This window comes from Erpetoichthys calabaricus, chromosome 17 (assembly GCF_900747795.2).
Source record: "Erpetoichthys calabaricus chromosome 17, fErpCal1.3, whole genome shotgun sequence".
Lineage (NCBI taxonomy): Eukaryota > Metazoa > Chordata > Cladistia > Polypteriformes > Polypteridae > Erpetoichthys > Erpetoichthys calabaricus.
In genome coordinates this window covers 82194129-82219957 of record NC_041410.2, presented here as the reverse complement: position 1 = coordinate 82219957, position 25829 = coordinate 82194129, and the positions used below count along the sequence as shown (strand labels likewise).

Below are 25829 nucleotides of genomic sequence, written 5' to 3'. Positions count from 1 at the left end.
ACGGTTGTAGATATTCTACGGGATATTGTAAGTTGATGTTTTCATCTTCCGCACCATCACCACCAACTGTTCACAGGCACTTTCACACATGTTCACACATACAACTCTACAGAAGCAGAGTAAGTCATATACTCGCAGACTAAATTCTTACGACCAGTAATCCAATACCGGGTAAGGCCTCCTTTTCTATCTGAGATCAGCCTCAGTTCTTCATGACATGGAGCTCACAAAATGTTGGAAACATTTCCTTGGAGATTCTAGTCCATGTGAACATGATGGCATTGTGGAATGTCTGCAGATCAGTCAGCTGCACATGCATGCTGTTCGACAGACATCCCAAAGAAGTTTTTCTTCATTCAGATCTGGTGCCTGGGAAGGCCACTGAGGAACCCTGGACTCATTTTCACGTACTTTGCTTTGTAACATTTTGCATTATCATGTTGGATGTAGCCATTAGTAGATGAGAGAATTAGGGCCATGAAGGGATGAACTTGGTCAGCAACAATACTTCGTTGGGCCTTAGCGTTCACGTGATGATTGGATGGTATTAACTCTTTCAGGGTGGACGTCGACTTTTGTCAAAAGGAGGTGTTAAGGGTGGTAATCAGTTGTAAACAGATGACCGAACCCGCCATTACGTTTTACTTTGACTCTCTTTGCTAGAAGGAATGTTAGCTTTGTTGGTTTGACCGAGATTCCCTGCACTTACATAAGTTGCGAAGAGCAACCAGTGGCAAAAATGGCATTGAGATATCTGGCGAGATATCGAAGTGAATGTGCAAAGCAAAATACTCCATGAACAACGTTTTGCATGTTATCTCTGAATTGGACTCTGACTTGCCAAACTCTGATTTTGATGCTAGGACTCGAAAAGGATCGTGAGGTACCAGCATCAGCTGATCGGCTGATGCGCCTACAGGGACCGACACTTACAATGACAAGAGGTACAGACTAGATTTTGTTGCACTACGACCACAACCGCTGCTGCCACCCATGCCCCACAAACATGGTATGGCAGCCAGCTTGCCGCGCATTCCTACCACCTATCTTGCTGCCCCATGAGAGGCTTGAGCCACAAGAGACTGCAACAGAAATGTTGTGTTGATTTGTGTGTAAAACGATGTGGACTGAAGGCCAGAGGTCGTCATGACCATCATCATCTAATTCTTCCACGTGGAGCCTAAAAACCATGAGGTCTGATTGAGATCATTAATGTCAGGTAAAATGCCTAGAGGGGGCTGGCCAGGTGGTCTCATGCCCTTGGAACCCCTGCAGATTTTGTTTTTCTTCTCCAGCCATTTTTCTCTCCTCCCTGGCCATCGGACTTTACTTTTATTCTATGTTAATTAGTATTCATCCATCCATTTTCCAACCCACTGAATCTGAACACAGGGTCACGGGGGTCTGCTGGTGCCAATCCCAGCCAACACAGGGCACAAGGCAGGAACCAATCCCGGGCAGGGTGCCAACCCACCGCAGTAATTAGTATTGCCTAATCTTATTTTTATATTTTTCTTTTTTTCTTTCTTTATCTTGTAAAGCACTTTGAGCTACATCATTTGTATGAAAATGTGCTATAGAAATAAATGTTGTTGTTGATTGCTTTGTGTGCTTTACCGAAAACTGTGATTTTTGTAAAAAATATTCAGCCCTCAAGGAGTTAACGAGCCCAAAATGTGTCAAGTAAACATTCCTCACACCGTTACATCACCACCAGCCTGACACAAGGCAGGTCGAGTGTATGGATTCATGCTGTTGGTGCCCAATCCTGACAGACCCAACCTCTGTGCACCTCAGCAGACCAGGTTTCATTGGTTCCTGCCTTCAGCCGTCCAGTTTTGGTGAACCTGTGCCCACTGCAACCTCAGCTTCCTGTTCTTGGCTGACAGAAGTGGAACCTGACATGGTCTTCTGCTGTTGGTTGTAGCTCATCAACTTTAAGGTTCAAAGTGTTGAGCGCTGGAAAAAGCTTTTCTGCTCACCACAGATGTGTAGAGTGGTTGAGTTATCACAGCTGTTTTGTTAGCTCATACTAGGCTGGCCATTCTCCTCTGACCTTTGTCATCCTCGAGGCGGCCTTTCCATTCACAGAACTGCCACTCACTGGAGGTTTTTTTGTTTTTCATACCATTTTGAGTAAACTCTACAAATTGTCTTGTGTGAAAATCCCAGGAGATCGGCAGTTACAGAAACACTTAAACCAGCCCATCTGGCACCAACAACCAAAAATCACTTTGATTACTTCTTTTTTTCCCCATTCTGGTGTTTGGTGGGAACATTAACTGAAGCAACTAACCTGTACTTGCACGACTTTATGCATTGTACTGCTGCCACATGATTGGTTGATTGCATAATTGCACGGATAGGCAGGTGTTCGTAATAATTTGGCCAGTGATTGTATAAGCTGCATTGTTAAGTTATAATACAGATCAGCATTTCTCATCCTTTAAGTATTTGCGACTCGAGTTTTCATAACAGTTTTAATCGCGCCCCCCCCCCTAACTTTTTTTGAAAGGAATCCACTAATCCCAATTTGTTCTTTTTTAATTAATGATATATCATAGATGCATATTTTATTATACCTACTGAACTTTTATCGACATTTATCTAACTCTATATTTATTTTTCTAGTATCAGAATGTAGTTTAAGTTAATTTGTTTTGGTTTCAATAGATGTATTTTTCATATTTTCATTTCGTTTTCTTTTTTCACATCTTCGCACCCCCCTTTTTGTTACTTCGTGCCCCGCCCCACAGATTGAGAACCACTGATATACAGTGATCCCTCGCTATATCGCGCTTCGTCTTTCGCGGCTTCACTCCATCGCGGATTTTAAATGTAAGCATATGTGAATATATATCGCGGATTTTTCACTGCTTCGCGGATGTCTGCGGTCTACAGTACGTGTGCTTCCTCAGTTGATTTGCCCATTTGAATTCAAACAAGGGACGCATTTGAATTCAAACAAGGGACGCTATTGGCGGATGGCTGAGAAGCTACCCAATCAGAGCACGCGGTTAAGCTAATGTGTGCTGCTGATTGGCTCAGCGACGGAGTGCTGCATTAACCAGGAAGTCTAATCTCACTCATTCAGCATTAAGATGCAAATGATTGCAGAAAAGGTAAAAGTTTTGGATATGTTGAAGGAAGGAAACATCTACACCGCTGCAGGACACCATTACAGCATAAATGAGTCCACGATTCTTTTTATTTAAAAAGGAGGAAAAGCATATAAGATCTACGGCCGCAGTGTCTTTTAACCAGAGTGCAAAACGAGTTGCAAGGGGACGTGATAAGGCAGTAGTCTGGGTGAAATCTGCTTTAGGAATTTGGATTGAAGAGTGCTGGAAGAAGAACAACGGCGGTGCTACACAGTCGCCTGAAGAGGCTCCTTTAGAAGAGCTGTAACGCTATCCTTTGTTGTGCAGTAAAATTAAACTCATCGTTATCGGACAAGTCGTCGTGTCATTGTTGGTGAGTAACCATAATTAATTATTTACGTACAGTACTTATTACATGTACATAGTTTAGTGTCACTGTACACACATTTTACTGTATACAATTTTTCTTGCATTGTACGTATTTATTGCTGGTGGCCTGTCTGTTGTAATGGCTGTAACATATGTGATATTGGAGACGCTCGATATCTTTAAAATAATATTTAGGTTTTACTGTATGTAAACTGTGTTTACATACATAATTTCAACGAATCTTACCTAATATCTAAGAGAATACAAAGGGTTTATGCTGTATAATTGTGCGTGAAATGTTTATAATAGTGTGGGAGAGTTTATAAGGGCTTAAAATATATAAAAATAACCATATAAACATATGGTTTCTACTTCGCGGACTTTCTTATATCGCGGGTGGCTCTGGAACGCAACCCCCGCGATGGAGGAGGGATTACTGTAGATGATGACTTACTGTTTTATTTTCCAGATCCTGCGGAGTTTTCTGGAGTTCTATATGTGAAGTGAGGTGTTTTTCTAATTCAAGGAATTTAATTCTGACATATTTTCTTTCAGGACTAGGGGGCTCTGCCCCCTGCTCGCTTCGCTCGCCAACCCCTGGTGTTGGGAATGACAAAGAGCGTGATGTATGAATGAGATATAGAATAGTGTGACGGTGTAGATGATGCAAATAGAAAGCAAACAATAAAGTGTGTGGCACAGTGTAAAGGTTTATTGGAAAATTTCTTTGTACATGCCGTTTAAGTGTAAAAGGTAATTCCAGGTCAGAACTTGTAAGGTCAATGAAGATGGTCATTATCGTGATCAGAGTCAACTTTGTCAGAGCTTAGAAAGAGTTGTGTCTCTCCAGGAAGTAATGGAATGACTTGGGTATTTATGTTTTCCACATTAATATTTTTTGGACATAATATAGTGCGTTGTGTTAAAAGGGGCATTTGGTCTAATGAGATTGCTGTTCCAAATCTCTCTGTAACTAAGTCGTCGCAGATAAAGGCTTGAGGAATTGTAATAATATGTGGCTGAAGTCCATCTGTATTGGTGAGTGTACCATCTCTCAGTTGTAATAAGCAATTGTTATGATCTGGTTCTGGACATCGTATCTTTTTTACTAACTGTATCTTTTGAAAGCAATGCCAATTGTCTGCGTATTTTAAGGTGCACTGAACAATAGCTGAGTGCATGGCATCTGGAAGAATAGCTAATCACTGTTTAAAATCTCCTCCTAATAAAAGTACCTTTCCTCCAAATCGAATATTATTATTCATAAACGTTTGTAGAAGTTTATGAATGGTGTTGAGTAAGTGACTTCATGCCATTGTACATTCATCAATAAACAACATTTTTTGAAGACGGATGTCACGTGCAGTGCCACCGTTAATGTTCATAGTGGATACCGATTTGTAGGATCTAATGTAGTTGATAAAGATTTCACTTTCAGGTACATCGTCAGTTAGAATCTTCTGTAGATATTCAGTATATGAATGTAAAGGAGGCAGTCTAATTTGACCCTTTTGACAACAACGTCTAAATGTATTACTTGTATTACCAGTTGTTTCTTCAGGGAAGTGAACTGAATGACAATGATTGCAAATGACATTTATTAATCCGAATGAATTTTCCCGGTGTATGTTTTGCTTGTGCCGTTTGAGAGGCGCGTTGTTGCATGTGTAGTATTTGGGACGTGTTGTTTTGGAGCTCTAATCGATTTGCCTGTGCTGTGTGAGACGCCCGTTGTAGCCTTCCTTGCCGTTAACGTATGTCTGAGACGGGAGGTGTTTCGTTTTGAATCCGTGCCTGTTGCGATGCAGCACTTTGATTGATAGTTTGCGTCATGTGGATCCAGGATGTAGATTTGTGCATATTTGCGTTGTTGATTTGTTTCAGGGTGCACTGTTCCAATGCGATGCAGTATTTGTGCACATATGGGAAAGCAGTATGGGCCATTGCCTTTTGGTGGCCTGATATTTACTAAAAGCAAATGAACTATTGTAGGATCTAACGCAGTTCATAAAGTTTTTACTTTTAGGTACATCGTTAGTTAGAAGCTTTAGTTGAGCTTTGCGTTTTTGGAGTCGAGACATTTTTTCTTTTAGAAATATGGAAAAGTAATAAGAAGTATTGCACTCACTGTTAATATGGAGACTTTTCTGCGGTTGTACGGTTAATAGTGCCTTATGGTAATGAGATCCACCTATGCTGCATAGCCGTCTATTTTGTTGTTTCTTTCGTGTTCGTGTGTTTGTTCCTGTTATCCTTTCCTTTTCGTTTTGTACCCGTGACCGTGTATTCATGACTTGTTTCTTTCTCAGCATGCGAAATATGGATAAGTAATAAGAAGGATCGCAGTCACTGTTAATATGTTTCCTTTTCTGCAGTTGAACGGTTAATAGTGCTTTACTGTAAGGAGATCCACCAATGCTGACACCTATGCTGTCTAGTGTGAAGGTGCTGACGTTCACTTTAGAATATGTGGCTTTGGGTGTCACTTCTTATGGATGTGGGGGGGGGGGATGATTGTTGAGGATTGTTGTTGCGCGAGCGTCTTCTTTCTTTTTGTGTTCCTGTGTCTTGTTGAATCCCCCTCTTTGTGTGTGTCCCGTCCCTCGCTTGTAGGGTCTGTGGGGTGGTTTTGTGTTCTTTTTTTTGTGTTCCATGGGCTTGTTGAATCCCCCTCTTGGTGTGTGTCCCGTCCGGTGCCTGTAGGTGGGGGGGGGGTGTCTTGCTGTTGTGCGCGAGCCTCTTTTTTTTTTTTTTTTTTTCGGGTCTAGTTTCGTGTGCAATGTGTTTCGTGCTTTTCCTGCGTTTGACTTTGCGCCTCATGTCTCCTTTTTGCATGTGCTCACTCCTTTTTTCTGTGGTCTTGTCCGCCACTCGCGGCCCCTCATCCGCCTTTGTCGCCCTCTTTTCTCCGCCTTTCTCCGACTCTCGTGGACTCTTTTTGCGCCTGCGCCTCTCGCGGCCCCTCATCCGCCTCTCTCGCCCTCTTTTGTCCACCTTTCTCGGCTCCTCAGCCGACTCTCGCGGACTCTTTTTGCGCCTGCGCAGTACGTCTTTTTGCAGCTACGGCCCATGGCCGGATGTGCCTGCGTCCATCATCCGGTTTAGCATTCTCGGTTAGTAATATGGATTAGTTCTGAAACTAACTAACATAATTGGTGATTAACATACTGCACTCATCTACGTGAAACATTATCGGCACAGGATAACTGAATGAAAAAGGAGTCATGTAAACCACACATGACAGAACATTAAGAATGAGTCTGGTGTCATGCATGCGCGTCAGAGGGTCTCCCTCCGAGTTCCTCACAGGTACGTGTTACCACCCTAAGCCGAGAGGGGGTGCTGCCACTAACTGCCTTGTCTTCTTTTTCCTCCACAATGTAGAGAAATTGCCCATTGAAGGCAAATGACTCCACCGCTTCCAATCCATGGGCCATAAAAGGCAGACCGCCTAGAACAGGGGTGTCCAACTCCGGTCCTGGTTGGCTGCAGTGGCTGCAGGTTTTCATTCTACCCATCTTCTTAATTAGTGAGCCGCTTTTGCTTCTGATTACTGTATATACTCACGGATACGTCAGGACTTGATTTCATCGTATAACTTCTGGTATTTCCCCATGTCTGCGTGGGTTTCCTCCGGGCACTCCGGTTTCCTCCCACAGTCCAAAGACATGCTGGTTAGGTGGATTGGCGATTCTAAATTGGCCCTAGTGTGTGCTTGGTGTGTGTGTGTGTGTTTGTGTGTGTCCTGCGGTGGGTTGGCACCCTGCCCAGGATTGTTTCCTGCCTTGTGCCCTGTGTTGGCTGGGATTGGCTCCAGCAGACCCCCGTGACCCTGTGTTCGGATTCAGCGGGTTGGAAAATGGATGGATGGATGGTTAACTTCTGGAATTTTATAATGTCAGTCGTACAAGTCGAATGCAGAAAACTCACGCTATTGGTCCAAGAGATTATGATATGCTGACGCCCACCTGAGAGAGTAACCACGGAGCACACAGTCATTTTTTTTCTATGTGGGTGTGTAGTATAGCGGGTCCACAGCTCCCATCAAAGGCCCATTTTAAAATAAATAATCACCATGCTCGCAGCATGGTGGTTGTGTGGCTGAAGCCGTTCTCAGGGCGATTCGCGATGTGGGAGTTTCTCACCCAAGTGCACAGGTAAGAGACCGCCCCGCATCCGTGATTGTTCCTGGGGCTGCCAATTTGCTACAGCTGCCATGCCCTCCTGATAAAACAGAAGCACGAGTCGGCTAGAAGGGGAGAAGAAAAGAGAGAACGAGAACGAAGGAGCAGGAAGTGGAGAGAGAAAGCCGGTGTGGGCGAGCGAGCGAGTGCAGGCTCGCGCATGCAGCTGTACAGGAAGCCTTGGTGTTGGGCCGACACTCGGGAGAAGTAGTAGTGGTCGCTCCCGATGTGTGATCACGTAGCGGGAGTGACCAGTGATGAAGGGTGGATGACTCTCTGCGTAAGGCAGCAGGAGTCAGGACTTGGGATGTGGATTTCTCCAGCGTGAGAGCCCTGGTCGTTGGGGAATCCCAAGTCACTGTTTGGCGGGGCCTACCATAGCCAGGGATCGGTAAGGCGAACCGAACAGTTGGACAGTGGAGAGAAGGCCCGCTGCTGAGAGGGCGACTCTCCTGTTGCAGGGCCCAGAAGGGTGAAGCAGGGGAGCCGCCAGAGGAAAGGAGACACCGGGCTTGTTGTTGTTTTTTTTTAAAGGAATGCTTCCTGCATTATTTTAACCTCATTTTTAAAGGATTGTGTTTTTTTTCTATTTATTGATTTTTACCTCCACGTTTTGCTTTTACGGATTATTTATTTAATGAAGATTTTTGAATCACTGCACCTTATTTATTTGGACATTGTTTTGTTGTTGTTTTTAAATAAAAGCACTTGACACTTTTGCACCATCCCCTTGCTATGTTGTTGCCTCACTGCTTAGCTCATCGGTACCATTACAGACAGTGTCGGGTTAAGGGCTCCCGGACAGCAGATGGGAGCATGCAGCAAACCCGCATCGTCACAGGGTGCGGCAATGTGCTGTATCAGCGCGTGCTCCTAACCTCTCTCTCTCGCTACTGTGCGTACCTGACCACACGGTAATACCCAAACTTTTCCAAAGCAACGTTTGCACTGATTTGTGTTTTTTGTAACTCGCACCCTCATACACCTTTATCGTAAGAGCATCCTTTATCTACGATGGAGCGTTTGATCAGAAGAAAATATGATGCTGTTTTAAATTAAACGTTGTTGAAGTAGCGAAAGAAACTGGCAACTGTGCTGCTGCAACAAAATTCGATGTGCCTGAGAAACTGGTGTGAGATTGGAGGAGGCAAGAAGATGTAAAAAAAAAATGTAAGTGTTGTATTTTTGAACGGGCGTGTAAGTCGAGGTCTGATTTTATGATCGATGTTTCGGGTTTCAAGACCCGATTTATACGTGTGTATATACGGTAACTTGTTTTGTCTTAGTTTTAATTGACGTGACTCAGACGCCTCGGTTGTTTCTTTTTCCTTAATGAGCAGCCAAACAATAAGGAGACATGACCAGCTCACCTGCAAATAAAGAAAGGTGAAGGTCTTGGCCATGTTGGTCTGCTCAGGTCACCAAAACATCTCGACGGTGGTCTTAGCAAAAAACAGAAAAACAACAGACTGCTGTGGCAGAACGAGAGCAGCAACAAGTCCTGATACTCAGTAACAGCTTTTTCTCATTAAGAAACTGGTTGGAGTTTGACGTTCCAATGTAGCTGGTCATCTGTTGGCTCGTTTCACATCTCATTTCTGTTTGGCTGCCATTTAAAGAAGAAATTAATCAACTCACAGGACTGAATTCTTAAAAACAGGGCTATTAAAATGAAGGGAAAAGGAGTTAATTAGCAGTGAAAACTGCTCACCGATTAGGAAAAAGGTTAGAATGAAAACCTGCAGCTACTGCGACCCACCCGGACCAGAGCTGGATACCCCTGACTAGAAGGAGGCGTCATTTCTAGTTTAAGTGACCTAAGGAAAGAGCACCATAGCCTGCTCAAAAACTGTATGTAATAGTACTTTAACCAGCCCAAGTGTTACAGGGAGGCCTTTTCTGAACACCATAGTGCAATGTTTTTGTTTTCCTTACAAGTAAATGGAGAGAGCTGGGTTGGCACCCCATAATTCACTATTTAAGCAGCTCATTATTCACTCAGATGACCACAGTGGACTGTAAATTGAAGCTGGTATACGGAGTAGTAATCAGAAATACAGGATGTCCAGTTAACATAACCATGTTCAAATATAAAAAGAGTGACCGCAATGAAGCCATTTGTCCAATGGCTTGCAGGATCACTTTATGGGATTTAGGGAAAGTCCCAAAGTCACAGGGTTAGTGACAGAGTGCACATTTGCTCACCATGCCAATCAAAAGGTAGTTAACAAAGGGCTCAGGAGCAGCTGATCTGATGATAAGGGAGCTGATATGATAAGCTGGAAAACAGGAACGTGTGTTTCAGAATGAAAGAGGGCCGATTACTCAACAAGCCAATAAAAGCTGATGGGCTGCCATAACTAGACTATGGTTGTCAGACATGTGGGGTCGATCTGTAATTATATGACACATTTCAGGTTGGACTTCACACTGAAATGCCTCCTTGTGTGCTTTGAGCAATCAGCAAGATAAAAATGATGACATAAAACTGTTGTGGTTGAGGGTGGCATGGTGGCTCAGTGCTAGCATTCCTGCCTCACAGTATGGAGACCTGGTTTTATGTCCTGGGTCTTCCCTGTGTGTTCTCCCCGTGTGTGTGTGGGTTTCCTCCGGGCGCTCCGGTTTCCTCCCACAGTCCAAAGACATGCAGGTTAGGTGGATTGGCGATTCTAAATTGGCCCTAGTGTGTGTGTGGGTGTGTTTGTGTGTGTCCTGCGGTGGGTTGGCACCCTGGCCAGGATTGGTTCCCTGCCTTGTGCCCTGTGTTGGCTGGGATTGGCTCCAGCAGACCCCTGTGACCCTATGTTTGGATTTAGCGGGTTGGAAAATGGATGGATGGATGGATGGAGATGCTAAATTGGCCCTCGTTGGTGCGTGTGTGTGTGTGTTTGCCTTACGGTCGACTGGTACCCTGTCCAGGGTTTGTTCCTACCTTGTACCCTGTGCTAGCTGGGACTCTAGCATCCCCCACAAGTGTGGTCTGAATTAAGCGGGTTAGAAAATGACATAACATGTTATGGTAGCTGCGGTGGGTTGGCACCCTGCCCGGGATTGGTTCCCTGCCTTGTGCCCTGTGTTGGCTGGGATTGGCTCCAGCAGACCCCCGTGACCCTGTGTTCGGATTCAGCGGGTTGGAAAATGGATGGATGGATGTTATGGTAGATAAGGACTTTTTATTAAAGTCCTCTTGGACAGGTTAGAACAAAGACTAACAAAAGATGTCTGCCATTCTTTGAACGGTGTTAACAGAAAAACCACCAGAACATTGCAGTGCCTGGAACACCAAGGCTACATCCACACATCTACATTTTGATTTAAAAAAATAATTTTTAAACAGAAATGATCTATGTCCATAGCAGAGAGTTTTCAGTTCATCTATGAAAGTATCTCCATTCACATTAAAGCAACCGAAAACGTAGATGACGTACATGTTTGACTACACTAGGCATGCATGCACCAGGACAGTAAACCTGCCATCCATGGAAATTATCGCAAAACAGTAGCAGCTGGTAAATTATCTCATACATGTATGCAGCATCCTAACTGTACAAAATGCTTCCCATCCTGCTTGTTGTGCTGCATTTAAATTGCAACTCTTCTTCGTCCACCATGTTAAAATATGGTTTTCTTCCATGAAAGGTGACCAGTCAAGGAATGGGACATTGTTATGAGCAGGATCCAATCAGGGAAATGCCACGTAATAAGCACAAACAAATCATAATGTGACTATAGAGAGAGTCTTCGTCCACAAACGTCCATGTTTTCTCCATTCACATTGCAGTTTTAGACTCGGCTGTAAGTGTAGTGTCTTGTTTAGAAGGTTAGGGTGTTTTTATAAAAGTGACAACCACACAGCTCCAGGAAATTAAGGCACTCATGACAATCAGAAACACAAAACAGCTCCACCAGAGAAAGCATAATCTTACCAAATGGTGCCAATGATGACTACGACAGACAGACAGACAGACAGACAGACAGACAGACAGACAGACAGACAGACAGACAGACAGACAGACACTTTATTAATCCCAAGGGGGAATTCACAAATGAAACAGTATTTAGTCGTGTGTGCCTTCAACAGGGACATAAATTTTAAGGATACACTGGAGAAGGAATTGGTGAAATAACCTCATGTGCATTTTCCCATTCATGTCATGGGACATGCAGGAAGACCACAACCCAAAAGATGAACCCTGACCTCTCTGCAGACTCTTACCTCCAGCGCCATCATAACTCGAAACACCCCAACACTATCAAGATGGCGTCAGTTATTAAACGACCATTGAGGATTGCTGCCTGGTGTTGTCCAATTTTTTCAGCTATTAAACAGGGTTCGCTCCTATCACATGTAATGATTTTGTAAACTTCTGTAGTAACTGTAACAGAATAACACAATTTTTCAAATGCACCAAGTATGCTTTTCAGGGATTTTAAGAAAAAGGCGTATGATGAGTTGCATGAGAGGTTGAACACTAAGGAGGGAGAAAAGGACCTGTACTGATTGGCTAGACAGAGGGACCGAGCTGAGAAAGATGTGCAGCAGGTTAGGGTGATAAAGATGGAAACGTACTCACAAGCGAGTAGAGTGTGTTGAGCAGATGGAAAGAGTACTTTGAGAGGCTGATGAATGAAGAGAATGAGAGAGAGAAGAGGTTAGATGATGTGAAGATAGTGAATCAGGAAGTGCAACGGATTAGCACGGACGAAGTATTGACAGCTATGAAGAGGATGAAAAATGGAAAGGCCATTGGTCCAGATGACATACCTATGGAAGCATGGAGGTGTTTAGGAGAGATGGCAGTGGAGTTTTTAACCAGATTGTTTAATGGAATCTTGGAAAATGAAATAATGCCTGAGGAATGGAGAAGAAGTGTACTGGTGCCGATATTTAAGAATAAGGGGGATGTGCAGGACTGCAGTAACTACAGGGGAATAAAATTGATGAGCCACAGCATGAAGTTATGGGAAAGAGTAGTGGAAGCTATGTTAATAATAATAATAATAATTCATTACATTTATATAGGTTAAGAAGTGAGGTGATGATTAGTGAGCAGCAGTATGGTTTCATGCAAAGTGCTTTCATGCAAAGAAAGAGCACCACAGATGTGATGTTTGCTCTGAGGATGTTGATGGAGAAGTTTATAGAGAAGGCCATAAGGAGTTGCATTGCGTCTTTGGGGACCTGGAGAAAGCATATGACAGGGTGCCTCGAGAGGAGTTGTGGTATTGTATGAGGAAGTCAGGAGTGGCAGAGAAGTATGTAAGAGTTGTACAGGATATGTACGAGGGAAGTGTGACAGTGGTGAGGTCTGCAGTAGGAGTGATGGATGCATTCAAGTTGGAGGTGGGATTACATCAGGGATCGGCTCTGAGCTCTTTCTTATTTGCAATGGTGATGGACAGGTTGACAGATGAGATTAGACAGGAGTATGATGGACTGTGATGTTTGCTGATGATATTGTGATCTGTAGCAATAGTGGGTTTGAGGTTGAGAAGGTTGAGAAGTCCCTGGAGAGGTGGAGATATGCTCTAGAGAGAAGAGGAATGAAAGTCAGTAGGACCACCACGACAGAATACAGGTGTGTAAATGAGAGGGAGGTCAGTCGAATGGTGAGGACGCAGGGAGTAGAGTTGGCGAAGGATGAGTTTAAATACTTGGGATCAACAGTACAGAGTAATGGGGACTGTGGAAGAGAAGTGAAGAGGAGAGTGCAGGCAGGGTGGAGTGGGTGTGTGACAGATGGGTATCAGCAAGAGTGAAAGGGAAGGTCTACAGGACGGTAGTGAGACCAGCTATGTTATATGGGTTGGAGACGGTGGCACTGACCAGAAAGCAGGAGACAGAGCTGGAGGTAGCAGAGTTAAAGATGCTAAGATTTGCATTGGGTGTGACGACGATGGACAGGATTAGAAATGAGGACATCAGAGGATCAGCTCAAGTTGGATGGTTGGGAGACAAAGTCCAAGAGGCGAGATTGCGTTGGTTTGGACATGTGTAGAGGAGAGATGCTGGGTATATTGGGAGAAGGATGCTAAAGATGGAGCTGCCAGGTAATTGGAACAGAGGAAGGCCTAAGCGAAGGTTTATGGATGTGATGAGAGGACATGCAGGTGATGGGTGTAACAGAACAAGATGCAGAGGACAGAAAGATATGGAAGAAGATGATCCCCTAATTAGCAACCCCTAATGGGAGCAGCCGAAAGAAGAAGAAGATGATTTAGGGTTATTTTCAGAATAAATGCAGGTGATGGGTGTAACAGAACAAGATGCAGAGGACAGAAAGATATGGAAGAAGATGATCCCCTAATTAGCAACCCCTAATGGGAGCAGCCGAAAGAAGAAGAAGATGATTTAGGGTTATTTTCAGAATAAATTAATTCTGCATTTACTTCATCTCCTATCGTTATGTTTTGCATTTTTACGCACTGCCATTTTGGGTAGCACTTGCTAAGACATGGATCCCAGGTCCTAGGCCATGTTCCCCAGTATTGGGTTAGCTTCTTTGTTCAAAATTGTGAATAATTCCTCAAAAGATTTTGCATGCACTTGTTGCAGATTTTGACTTAAGATTACGTACTAAGGGTTGTTATTTTTGTATTAAAAATTTTCCAGCTCAGACACTGTCAATTTCTTTAATAACGTACTCATCTCCTGATCCACTACCAGCTCTGTCTAGTGCCTGCCATTCCTTCCATTTGTTGGCAGAACAGCATCCAACACCTCACTTTATGTGTTCTTTTGTCCTTTCACATTCCTCACAAGTGACATTTCTTCAGGGTTGCACATGGTGCCAGAAGTGGGATCTCACCTCACAGCCTAAAAGTTTCTCATTTCATTTCCCTGTTGTCTAAACATCAGGTCAGAGAGATACAAGGGAAACATCAAAACAATATTTAAATCGTAACAGAGATCATCAATACACATCACATGTCAAATCAAAGTCCATACCTTTAGGCCTTGGTGTGGAACCTGATCCTCCTGTGCCGCATTATTTTACAATATCACCAGTCAGTTAGAAGATTACTGATGTGATGTCACCACACCTCTAGCAATCTCTTGCTTTCTTAAAGAAATGGTGGAAAAATTGAGGAGACTACAATGGCTTTAGAGCATACACAAACATGGCAAAAAGAGGAGAAGAGGTGAAATCTGCCAGAAAGCTAACGGTCAACAAATCCCAGAAAATGCACTCTTCTAAGTACAGTTTCCAGACCCTCTCACATTCTGCAAACTTCCATGTGTTGTAGATTTTATTTTAAATGGACAAAGATGCCATTTTTGCCCTAATGACAAAGTGAAAACTGAAATCTCTCCTTCATGGAAGTATTCACACCCTTTGCTGTTTGCTTTAATACTCCTTACGTTTGTCTAGAACTTGACAGGTGGCCACCTGTAGCAAACTGAATTGATTGGACATTATTTAGAAAGGCATACATGTACCCGTGTATAGAAGGTATGGAAGATAAAAAAAATGATGTATTAGCAGTATTAGCACAAATAGACATAAAAGTAATTAACAGCTTCTAAAGCATTAGATTTAGCTTACTGTAGACATGACAAGCTAATAAGATATGTCAAGCAAATAGTTAAATAAAGACATTAGTTATACAGTAATCCCTCACTATATCGCGCTTCGCCTTTCGCGGCTTCACTCCATCGCAGATTTTATATGTAAGCATATTTAAATATATATCGCGGATTTTTTGCTGGTTCGTGGATTTCTGCGGACAATGGGTCTTTTAATTTCTGGTACTTGCTTCCTCAGTTGGTTTGCCCAGTTGATTTCATACAAGGGACGCTATTGGCAGATGGCTGAGAAGCTACCCAGCTTACTTTTCTCTCTCTCTTGCGCTGACTTTCTCTGACCCTGACGTAGGGGGATTGAGCAGGGGGGCTGTTCGCACACCTAGACGATACGGACGCTCGTCTAAAAATGCTGAAAGATTATCTTCACATTGCTACCATCTGTGTGCAGCTGCTTCATGAAGCGACATGCTGCACGGTGCTTCGCATACTTAAAAGCTCGAAGGGCACGTATTGATTTTTCTCTGTCTCTCTCTCTCTGCTCCTGACGGAGGGGGTGTGAGCTGCCGCCTTCAACAGCTTTGTGCCGCGGTGCTTCGCATACTTAAAAGCCAAACAGCCCTATTGATTTGTTTGCTTTCCTCTCTGTTTCTGACAGTCTCTGCTCCTGACACGCACTCCTTTGAAGAGGAAGATATGTTTGCATTCTTTTAATTGTGAGACAGAACTGTCATCTCTGTCTTGTCATGGAGCACAGTTTAAACTTTTGAAAAAGAGACAAATGTTTGTTTGCAGTGTTTGAATAACGTTCCTGTCTCTCTACAACCTCCTGTGTTTCTGCGCAAATCTGTGACCCAAGCATGACAATATAAAAATAACCATATAAACATATGGTTTCTACTTCACGGATTTTCTTATTTTGCGGGTGGCTCTGGAACGCAACCCCCGCGATGGAGGAGGGATTACTGTATTGCATTTTCTAGTTAAAGCTTGAAGGAGAATTACCAATATTGGGAAAGGAAGGATAGAACAGGAAAAGAATGACGTACAGAAACTACCCGAGGACAAGAGAAGGGGGAAAAAGAACACCTGTTGTTTAAAAGGCCAGAAAGCAAGGAATGATACCAATAACAAAATGTAGAAAAAATGGTGAGAAACCAGCTGGAATAGTGAGTCAGCAGAAACAGCAAATGCATTGTTACAGCGAGGTCAAGATGATGTAATGTATGGAAAATAAAATTAGTGTATTCATGTATTAGCATGGGCGACATGGTGGCGCAGTGGGTAGTGCTGCTGCCTCGCAGTTGGAAGACCTGGGGACCTGGGTTCGATTCCCGGGTCCTCCCTGCGTGGAGTTTGCATGTTCTCCCCGTGTCTGCGTGGGTTTCCTCCGGGGGCTCCGGTTTCCTCCCACAGTCCAAAGACATGCAGGTTAGGTGGATTGGCGATTCTAAATTGGCCCTAGTGTGTGCTTGGTGTTTGTGTGTGTCCTGCGGTGGGTTGGCACCCTGCCCAGGATTGGTTCCCTGCCTTGCGCCCTGTGTTGGCTGGGATTGGCTCCAGCAGACCCCTGTGACCCTGTGTTCGGATTCAGTTGGTTGGAAAATGGATGGATGGATGGATGTATTAGCATAAATAAATATCGAGAAATATATAAGCATTAACCTTAGTGCAGATATTAATGCAAGTCAGGCCTGCCAAGCAAATGATTAAATAAAAGCACCTGCCATATTTCTTTTTAATTAAAGCTTAGCTTTAAGCTACCAAGTATAAACTAGCTTGCAAGCCAAGGAAAGGAAAGTAATAAGAGAAAACCCAAATATGGAAGAAAGAACATTTGCCCTGGCCGAAGCCAATCATAATAGATAGATAGATAGATAGATAGATAGATAGATAGATAGATAGATAGATAGATAGATAGATAGATACTTTATTAATCCCAAGGGGAAATTCACAATAAGCAAATAAGCAAAACAGAAAAGAAAAATGAACAATAGACAGTAAAAATACCGGAGGCCAGCTGCAGGCGGAAGGAAGTCAGGAGATAATAATGGTTCTCATGAGAACTCGAGGTATCGGCTGGGCAGGTGCAGAGGGAAGTCAGAGAAAAGAGCAAATGAGCTAATTTGAGCGAGGTCAGAATGATAAGAAATTACTATATAACTTTTGAGTCCTGAACTGTTCAGGGCTCAGCTCAATTTGGCCATATTGGGTTGAGTCCGTGTTATTATTGTTGTTGTTTTATTGCAATAAAGCTATAAACTCTGTCTGCCTATCCTCTGAGTCCTAATAGCCTTCATTTCAGGTAAAATGCCTTTTGGTGACAATTTTTCGCCATGACAAAGGTCCCACGAGTCACTCTTTAGGTCAAAACAAAAACCAAGTCAAGACACCCACGGAACTCTCTGAGGACATCTGTGATCGAGCTGTGGTGAGGCATACATCAGGGCAAGGGGATTACACTGAGCTGGACAGTTTGACATCCGTGGCAGAGCGACGGGCACTGAGCAGGCTCCTATCAATTATGGAGAATCCACTGCATCACTAAACAGTGTCATCTCCAGACAGAAGAGCAGCTTCAGCGACAGCCTGCTGTCACTGTCCTGCTCCACTGACAGACTGAGGAGATCGTTCCTCCCCCAAACTATGCGACTCTTCAGTTCCACCCGGGGGAGTAAACGTTAACATTATTCAAAGTTATTGTCTGTTATACCTGCATTTTTATTACTCTTCAATTTAATATTGTTTTTTGTATCAGTATGCTGCTGCTGGAGTATGTGAATTTCCCCTTTGGATTAATAAAGTATCTATCTATCTATTTATCTCTCTATCTATACCATTTCTTTAGCTTTTGAGAGTTCATAGAACACTGCTGCTTCTATAATTGGGAAGATGAAGACGTTCTGAACCATTAGGATTCTTCCTAAAGACAGCAACAGGGCCTTGATCAAGGAGATGACCTAAAACCACAGGTCACTCTTAACAGATCTTCAGTAGACCCCTGCTGAGATGGAAGGACCCTGTCAGAAGGATGACCATCTCTGCAGCATTCCATCAATCAAGTGTTTTAGGTAGAGGGGCAAGATGGCAGTCACTCTTGAGTAATAGACATATGACAGTACACTTAGTAGACTCTGATGAGACATAAATTGAACTCTTTGGGTAGAACTTCAAGAACCCCAATCCAACCGTGAAACATGGAGGTTTGAAGCATCATCTAGGGGGGAGGGGGGTCTTCTCAGTGATGGCGCCAGAGAGACTGGTCAGAAATGAAGGAAGGATGAATATTCCAAATACAGAGAGGACCTTAAAAATGACCTGCTCCAGTGTTCACACATCCTCAGTCTTGGGCAATGGTTCACCTTTCAGCACAACAACCAGAAGCAAACAGCCAGGACAACACTGGAGTGGCTTCAGTTCAAGTCTCTGACTGTTCTTGAGTGATCCGTCCAAATCCCAGACTTAAACCCCATAGAACATCTCTGGATAGACCTGAAGATGGCAGTTTGCAGACACTTGCCATCCAAAAGGATCTGCCAGGAGGAATGGGACAAACTGTCCAAATCCAGATGGGCAAAGCTTGTAGAGACTTACCCCCAGGAGACTCCAAACTGGAATGTGTGACAAAAGGGCTTCTACAAAGTACTATTAAAGGGTTTAAATACTTAAATGAAGGAGAGATTTCAGTTTTTCATTTTCAGTAAATCTGTAAACCATTCGAATAACATTTCTTCACTTAGGCATTATGGGTGATTAAGAGTAGAATGATGGGAAATGGCAAATGTATGCATTTAAAATTAAATTTACAACAAAAAAGTGTACAGAAAGTGATGGATTCATACTGAATTCAATGTAGCCTGCTTGTGAAACATTACTCTTTTGTATATTATATACAATATATATATTTTCACTTGATTATTATGGTTATCGCTATATACAATATATATTTTCATTTGATTATTATGGTTATCACTATACATATTTTAATTTGATTATTAATTTGAATATCACTATGCTGCAGTGCTCATTTTTCCTTTTGTTACGCTGCTGGACAAATCCCAAAGAAAGCATTTTATGGGCTCTACCAGGAGAAAGTTGACCCTCAGACCTTCTGAAGAGAGACGTCTGGAAAAGGAGGTGCAGAAACTGTCTGGTTTATTGTATTAAAACAATGTAATTCTGTTACAATGTTACAAAGAGGTTTGAAACCCAACAACCGCAGGACCCTCAGACATGCTGGAGCACCACACTGGCTGTTTGGACACTTCTAGATTGCGGCTCCTCCGTCACCATCCACACTCCAAACTTCTGCACACTCCTATAACATCTGGAGAAGATTACAGCTGGAGGACCAAGGGCACCTCGGCTGACTGCTGTAGTTATCTCTGTCAGCTTTAACTTTTGGTCTCCCAACGCAGCCTGTTTGTGATTTGTATGATAAAATCCTTTAATACAAGCTAAGCATAGACTTCTTATTTGCGTTGTGATTGATTAATGTTGTTGCTGTGGTTATTTTGTAGTCATCGGCTTTGACTCAGTAGTGTTAGTTAAACAGGATGATCTTTCCACAGTGCAACTCCCCGAATTGAACTTGGGCCACCCGAGGAAATAGCACACAACATCTCAAAAGCCCACGATGCAGTACATTCTGAAATGTGAGCAATTCTTCAGACATTGTTCAGATGTTTGTTTCATTGTGTATGATGTCCAGTAGGTTCTAACCAGGCTCTTACTACAAACATATCTGAGTTAAGGCAGAGTTACAGTAGCATTCTGGAAAGTGACTCAAGTAAAAGTTTGCCCATGAGCAAACTACTCATTGCTATTAAGTGTATGTAAGTATCAGAAGTACAAGCGAATGGAAGATCTCTCCCTGCTCTACAGAAGTTCTTCCCAACCTAAAATAGATCAGGCTGCCTCCTTTTTCATGTGTGAGTCGTATTACAATCACTAAAGTAAGAGACGAGTAACTGTGGTGGCATTCAGCGCAAATGGACATCTTAAAGATTGGGTCTTAATTCAATGGGCAGGGAGCTAATAGGAAAGGCATACCCGGATTCCCCAACGCATTCCCAAAGATTCCAACATAAAATGAATTTTCATAACCTAATTACAATGAATTTCAACGGAAAAATACATTTTGTATTCCCTGAACTCAAAAATGGTGCCCATCTTTGCTTGAAATGCATGAAGATTGACAAGATTAGTATAAAAATAACATTAGTCATTATATGAAACCCTAATCAGCTCCAGCAGCCATAGCACATGTGCCTCAGAGGAGGTCATCCACCTGAAGCTAAGCAGGTTTGGGCCCGGCCGCTACTTGGATGGGAGGTCATCCAGGACAGAGGTGGGCAGCATCAGTCCTGGATGGCCATAGTGTCTGCAGGTTTTTGATCCAACCCTGTTTCTTAATTACTTCTGATGAAGCACTTATTGCTCAAGTGACATTTTGAAGCTTCATTTTAGTGGTCTCGCTTGTTAAGATTCCCCACCCTTAATTGCTTATGTCAGTCTTAATCAGCTGCATTCGCTGCTTTTAATGGCTCCTTATTAGAAATAACATGCAAATGACAAAGGACCCAGCAGTTCTCCATCTCATTTGTTTCCATTTATACCCGTGTGGATTCATCCTGCACTACTTGAGCGAAAAAAAAACATTTTAGGCTTCAAATCAATTGGATGATATCCTTGGAAAGGAAAAACAATCTACGATATTAGAACCTGACATTGCAGACTAACAGGCCATAAAATTAAATAAGATCTGAGACTGGCAAGGATTGGCTTCTAATTAAAGCAATTGGGTTGGCATGAAAACCTGCAGCCACTGCAGCCCACGCCTGATCTAAGAAAAGCTTGGGTTTCTGCTGGAATAGATGTTGGTGAGACCAGCAGATAGCACGATCCCAATGCCCCAGTGCCGTGATGGAGGCACTGTGCTGTAAAAATGGTGCCAGTAATTCGGATGACATGTAAAACCGAGGTCCAGACTTGGTAATCATTAAAGATCTCTGGGCATCTTTCAAAAAATGTAGTCCCGGCTAAATTGCCCACTATGACCCTGTCATTCTGGCCCATCTAATCATCTCTAATTGGCTAGCTATCTCTCAGCCCTTCGCCACCTAACAGCTAATGTGTGGTGGGCATACTGCGGCAAAAATGGCTGCCATCACATAATAAAGGTGGGTGCTGCACATTTGTGGTTGTTGAAGAAGTTCGCCTTTGTCTAAACACTTTGAGGAGCCAGAAAAGCACAATATAAAATGTGATTAATGATGGTCAGTCATTAAATAATGTTTAACAAAGCTCCTTACCTAGACTTTAACACTTCCCCGTTCAAAGGGAACGACTTTCAGTTTTTCTTGAGCATTGCCAACGGGTTCACAATTTGTTTCGGGCCGGTGATGCCCAGGATGACGTGGGGAAGACGCGACAAGAACACGTGACAAAGTGAGGGCAGCACAGCGCGTGAACGCACAGGTTCACGTTACTGCAGCCTGACGTCACCAGGGCGCGCCCCGCTCGCAGTATACAGCAGCAGACTGCGCAGTCCTAGCACGGAGATACACGCCGCGGGGTCTCGGCTGACCACTGGCCCGCTCACCACGGTGCAAATCTGCGTAATGAGATGCTTCCTGGTGTAGGTTTCACTGCAATATATTGGGGAGCTTAACTAACGAGTTCAATAAAATGACGCTCAGAACACCCTTAGAGTTAAGTAACGGAATCTGACAGAAAACCTACAGGCACCGCGACACCCCCGACCGAACTTGAGGACCCCTGGCCAGATTTAGTTGTGCTTTTGTCACAAGCAACCTGCGGGAGCAGATGTCTTGCTAATGGTTTGGGACCAAAGGAATTTAGAGGCAGTAAAGAAGGCAGATGTATGACAAAACACACATCTTGTTCCACATGGATATTTAACTAAAACAAGACAAAAAATAATAATGAAAAAATAAATACATGAAATAAATGTAAAAAAAAAAAACAAGAATCCTATTCAACCAAGCAAACTTAGCCATAATAAATAACAGACAGGTACACTACCAGATGATGTGATGTTTTCTTTCAAATTTTATTTCACTTCAAGAATAAGACTTAATAATAATAATTCTTTGCATTTATATAGCGGTTTTCTCACTACTCAAAGCACTCAGCAATTGCAGGTTAAGGGCCTTGCTGAAAGGCCCAACAGAGCAGAGTCTCCTTTGGCATTTACGGGATTCGAACCAGCAACCTTCCAATTGCCAATGCAGATCTCTAGCCTCAGAGCCACCACTCCGCCTTGAATTTACACATCACAAGACAAGGTGTAATGCTGAAGCATCTGAAAAAGTGTGGGGCGTGAAGGGAAGGCTGTGTGCCATTGATGAAGGACAACTATATTTTGAAACGATGGTACCAGGGCGAGTATTTGTAGAAAATGAGAACATCCATCCATCCATTATCCAACCCGCTATTATCCTAACTACAGGGTCAAGGGGGTCCGCTGGAACCAATCCCAGCCAGCACAGGGCGCAAGGCAGGAAACAAACCCCAGGCAGGGTGCCAGCCCACCACAGGGCACACACACCAAGCAAACACTAAAAACAATTTAGAATCGGCAAGGCACCTCACCTGCATGTCTTTGGACTGTGGGAGGAAACCCACACAGACACGGGGAGAACATCCAAACTCCACGCAGGGAGGACCCGGGACACGAACCTGTGGTCTCCCAACTGCGAGGCAGCAGCGCTACCCACTGCGCCACTGTGCCGCCCAAAATTAGAACAGCTGCTTGTTATTTTTTTAAATATTACAATGCTTAGTTTAAATATTGAATATTTACTTAATATTTGTGAAAGTCATTTACTAAGATAATTTGCACTCCCCCCACCCCCCTTTTTCCCATAATTGAATACAAACTATTCAGATTTTGTAATAAGCTTATATTTTTTTCATTTAATAAAGATATTTGGGTGGCATGGTGGTGCAGTGGGTAGTGCTGCTGCCTCGCAGTTGGGTGATCTGGGGACCTGGGTTCGCTTCCCGGGTCCTCCCTGTGTGGAGTTTGCATGTTCTCCCCGTGTCTGCGTGGGTTTCCTCCCACAGTCCAAAGACATGCAGGTTAGGTGGATTGGTGATTCTAAATTGGCCCTAGTGTGTGCTTGGTGTGTGTGTCCTGCGGTGGGTTGGCACCCTGCCCAGGATTGGTTCCTGTGTTGGCTGGGATTGGCTCCAGGTGACCCTGTGTTTGGATTCAGCGGGTTGGAAAATGGATGGATAAAGATATTTTGAAAATCTCTCATCATATAGTGCCTTACACATCTATCTAATGCCTTTCTTGTTAATACTTTTTTTATCTTGCCTACTATACCATCTCTCTATCTATACAGTGCCTTTACAAATCTAGCTATTTATCTATGTATAGATTGTCATCATATATCTACCCATCCCTATTTTTTACAGTGCCTTTATACATCCGTGCTTTTATTATTATGTTATGTGATTTTCTAACCCATTTAATAAAGACCAGGGTCATGAGGGAGAGGGGTCAGGAGAAGGTGCTGGAGCCTTTTACAGCTAGCAGGGCACAAGGCAGGAACAAACCCTGAACCCTGTCAGTCCATCACAATATTATTATTATTATAATTATTATTATTACTACTACTGACAGCAGCAGCTCTCTATTTTTCAAGACAGAATTACTTGTGTGTGTGTGTGTGTGTTTTGGAGGAGATGTTATTATATGTTACACACACACATATTATACATCCATCCATCCATCCATTTTCCAACCCGCTGAATCCGAACACAGGGTCACGGGGGTCTGCTGGAGCCAATCCCAGCCAACACAGGGCCATATTATACATATATTTGTAATTTTGTAAAATTTAATTTCCCCTTGGGGATAAGTATCATCCATCTATCCTTCTCTGTTTATCATATAGTGCCTTACCCATTTATCTATCTATTATAAGTGCCTTTCAGATCTAGCTATCCATCCATCCATCATAGACTGCCTTCCTCGTCTCTTTATCTATTCTCTTTCAACTAACTTTATTGTTTCTTTTTTCATTGGTAAAAGCAGGTGGGCGGCGCCTTACCGCCCATAATAAGCCAAACGCCGCTGGTTAAACACTGTATGCATCCGGTGAAATAAAATAAAAAGTAAGCCAGGCCAAGTTAAAAAGTTTGCACAGTTTTTGTAGTTTGTAATGGAATTCAGATCCAAGTCTAGGAATACAAGCAGCAGCCTCATTACACATTTAGAATCTGGATATGAATATAAATGTCGCAGAGCATTCACAAATACGCTGAGCGGTCCACAACAACAACCCGCATGACTTGGGCGCACGACTCACAATGGGAAAGTCAATCTATCAGCACCGCTCACCCTGACCCTTCCAGGACCCAGTCGCATGATCCTACAACGTCTAATACGTTTGCCGAACTTTCGCTAAATAAATAAAAGAATATATTTATATATATATATTGTTCCGTCCGTTTAAAATTTGTTCATTGTTGAATGGTTAAAACATCGCATCGCTCACCTCTTCCTTTGCGATCCCGGCCTTCTTCTTCGCAACGCTGGTGTACAAAAACAGACCTGCCATGGACACCCACAAGGTGAACAGCCCTACAGTCAAGATGCTTTCCATCTCCAAAGGAACAGCCATTAATGGAGCAGATAAAGTCTCGATCGACCTGATCTCAATCGGGGCAGTGACCTGTGGTGGATGCTTTGTGTTTTCGACGCCAAAAAGGAAAGCGAAGAGTCGCCAGAGGTGGTCGTGCAGCGCCAAAAACACAAGCTCACACAGCCACATCATCCTTACGGCCGATGGGACTACCTGTCAAATGAAGGCGCCCGCTGAGTAGACATTCATATATGTCGAAACGTTGCCAGGCAACGGTGCATCACTCGATTGTTCTACCGTTCTGTACACGGCCGGACATGCGCTCGGGCTAACAGTGCCCGAAATGAATAAAGATGAGTTTAAAACATATTTGTTCTTTGCTTTTCAAAGAAATACACCTGCTTCGAGACTGGAGATCCAGTCCACTTTAACACCCTGCGATGAATCGTCCGCCTCGCGCCACTCACGCCGTCATGTCTACAGGGAGTGACGGATGACGTTGTCAGCATTTGCTTAAGCAGGCGAGGGTAATGAGACTGTCCTGTTATAAAATGATCGTTTGTTGGGGATGACCAGTTGATCGCATTATAGATTTTAACTCTGGTAAACCGTACGAAGGTGTTGATTTCGCACAAACGGTGAACTCTAACGCCACTTCTGAATGTACCGGCTGTAACAAGAGCTCCTGGTAACTTTCAAAGTCTCCCGGACGCCGCAGATGTATCAGGTACGGATGATCTCTTACGGAACTGAAGTTTGTTCATTAGTGACGGCATTTAATTCTAACTGAGCTCATCATAGGGGACGCAGCAACTGATTCAGTAGCCCATGTGAAACCTACTGGCAGGATGCACAGCACGCGGTGTGCGATGTCCGTCGTGACGAACTGCAGGCGTTCCTCCGATTCGTGCTGCTTTGTCGAAATGCACTACCACAACCCAAATCGATGGTTATGTCTGTCGATCGGTGGTACCCTATTGAAAAACGTTACCCCATCTTTAACAGTTAAATGAAAAAAAGAGGAAACTGT

The 25829-nt window shown here is 43.4% G+C and overlaps 1 protein-coding gene across 4 annotated transcripts in view; it reads right to left on the bottom strand.

The window, feature by feature from the left end:
* Positions 1-25829, bottom strand: part of LOC114667785 (probable DNA double-strand break repair Rad50 ATPase) — a 79867-nt gene that overhangs the window by 17865 nt on the left and 36173 nt on the right. The window contains exon 1 of one of the 4 annotated variants that reach the window (XM_051920927.1): positions 24713-25267. The exons of 2 other annotated variants lie outside the window; for them this stretch is intronic. In XM_051920927.1, the coding sequence (XP_051776887.1) occupies positions 24713-24991 (279 nt within the window). In that variant the 5' untranslated portion in view covers positions 24992-25267. Of the gene's footprint in view, positions 1-24712; positions 25268-25829 lie in introns of those variants that run through there. One more of the 4 variants, XM_051920929.1, reaches the window with a different exon arrangement.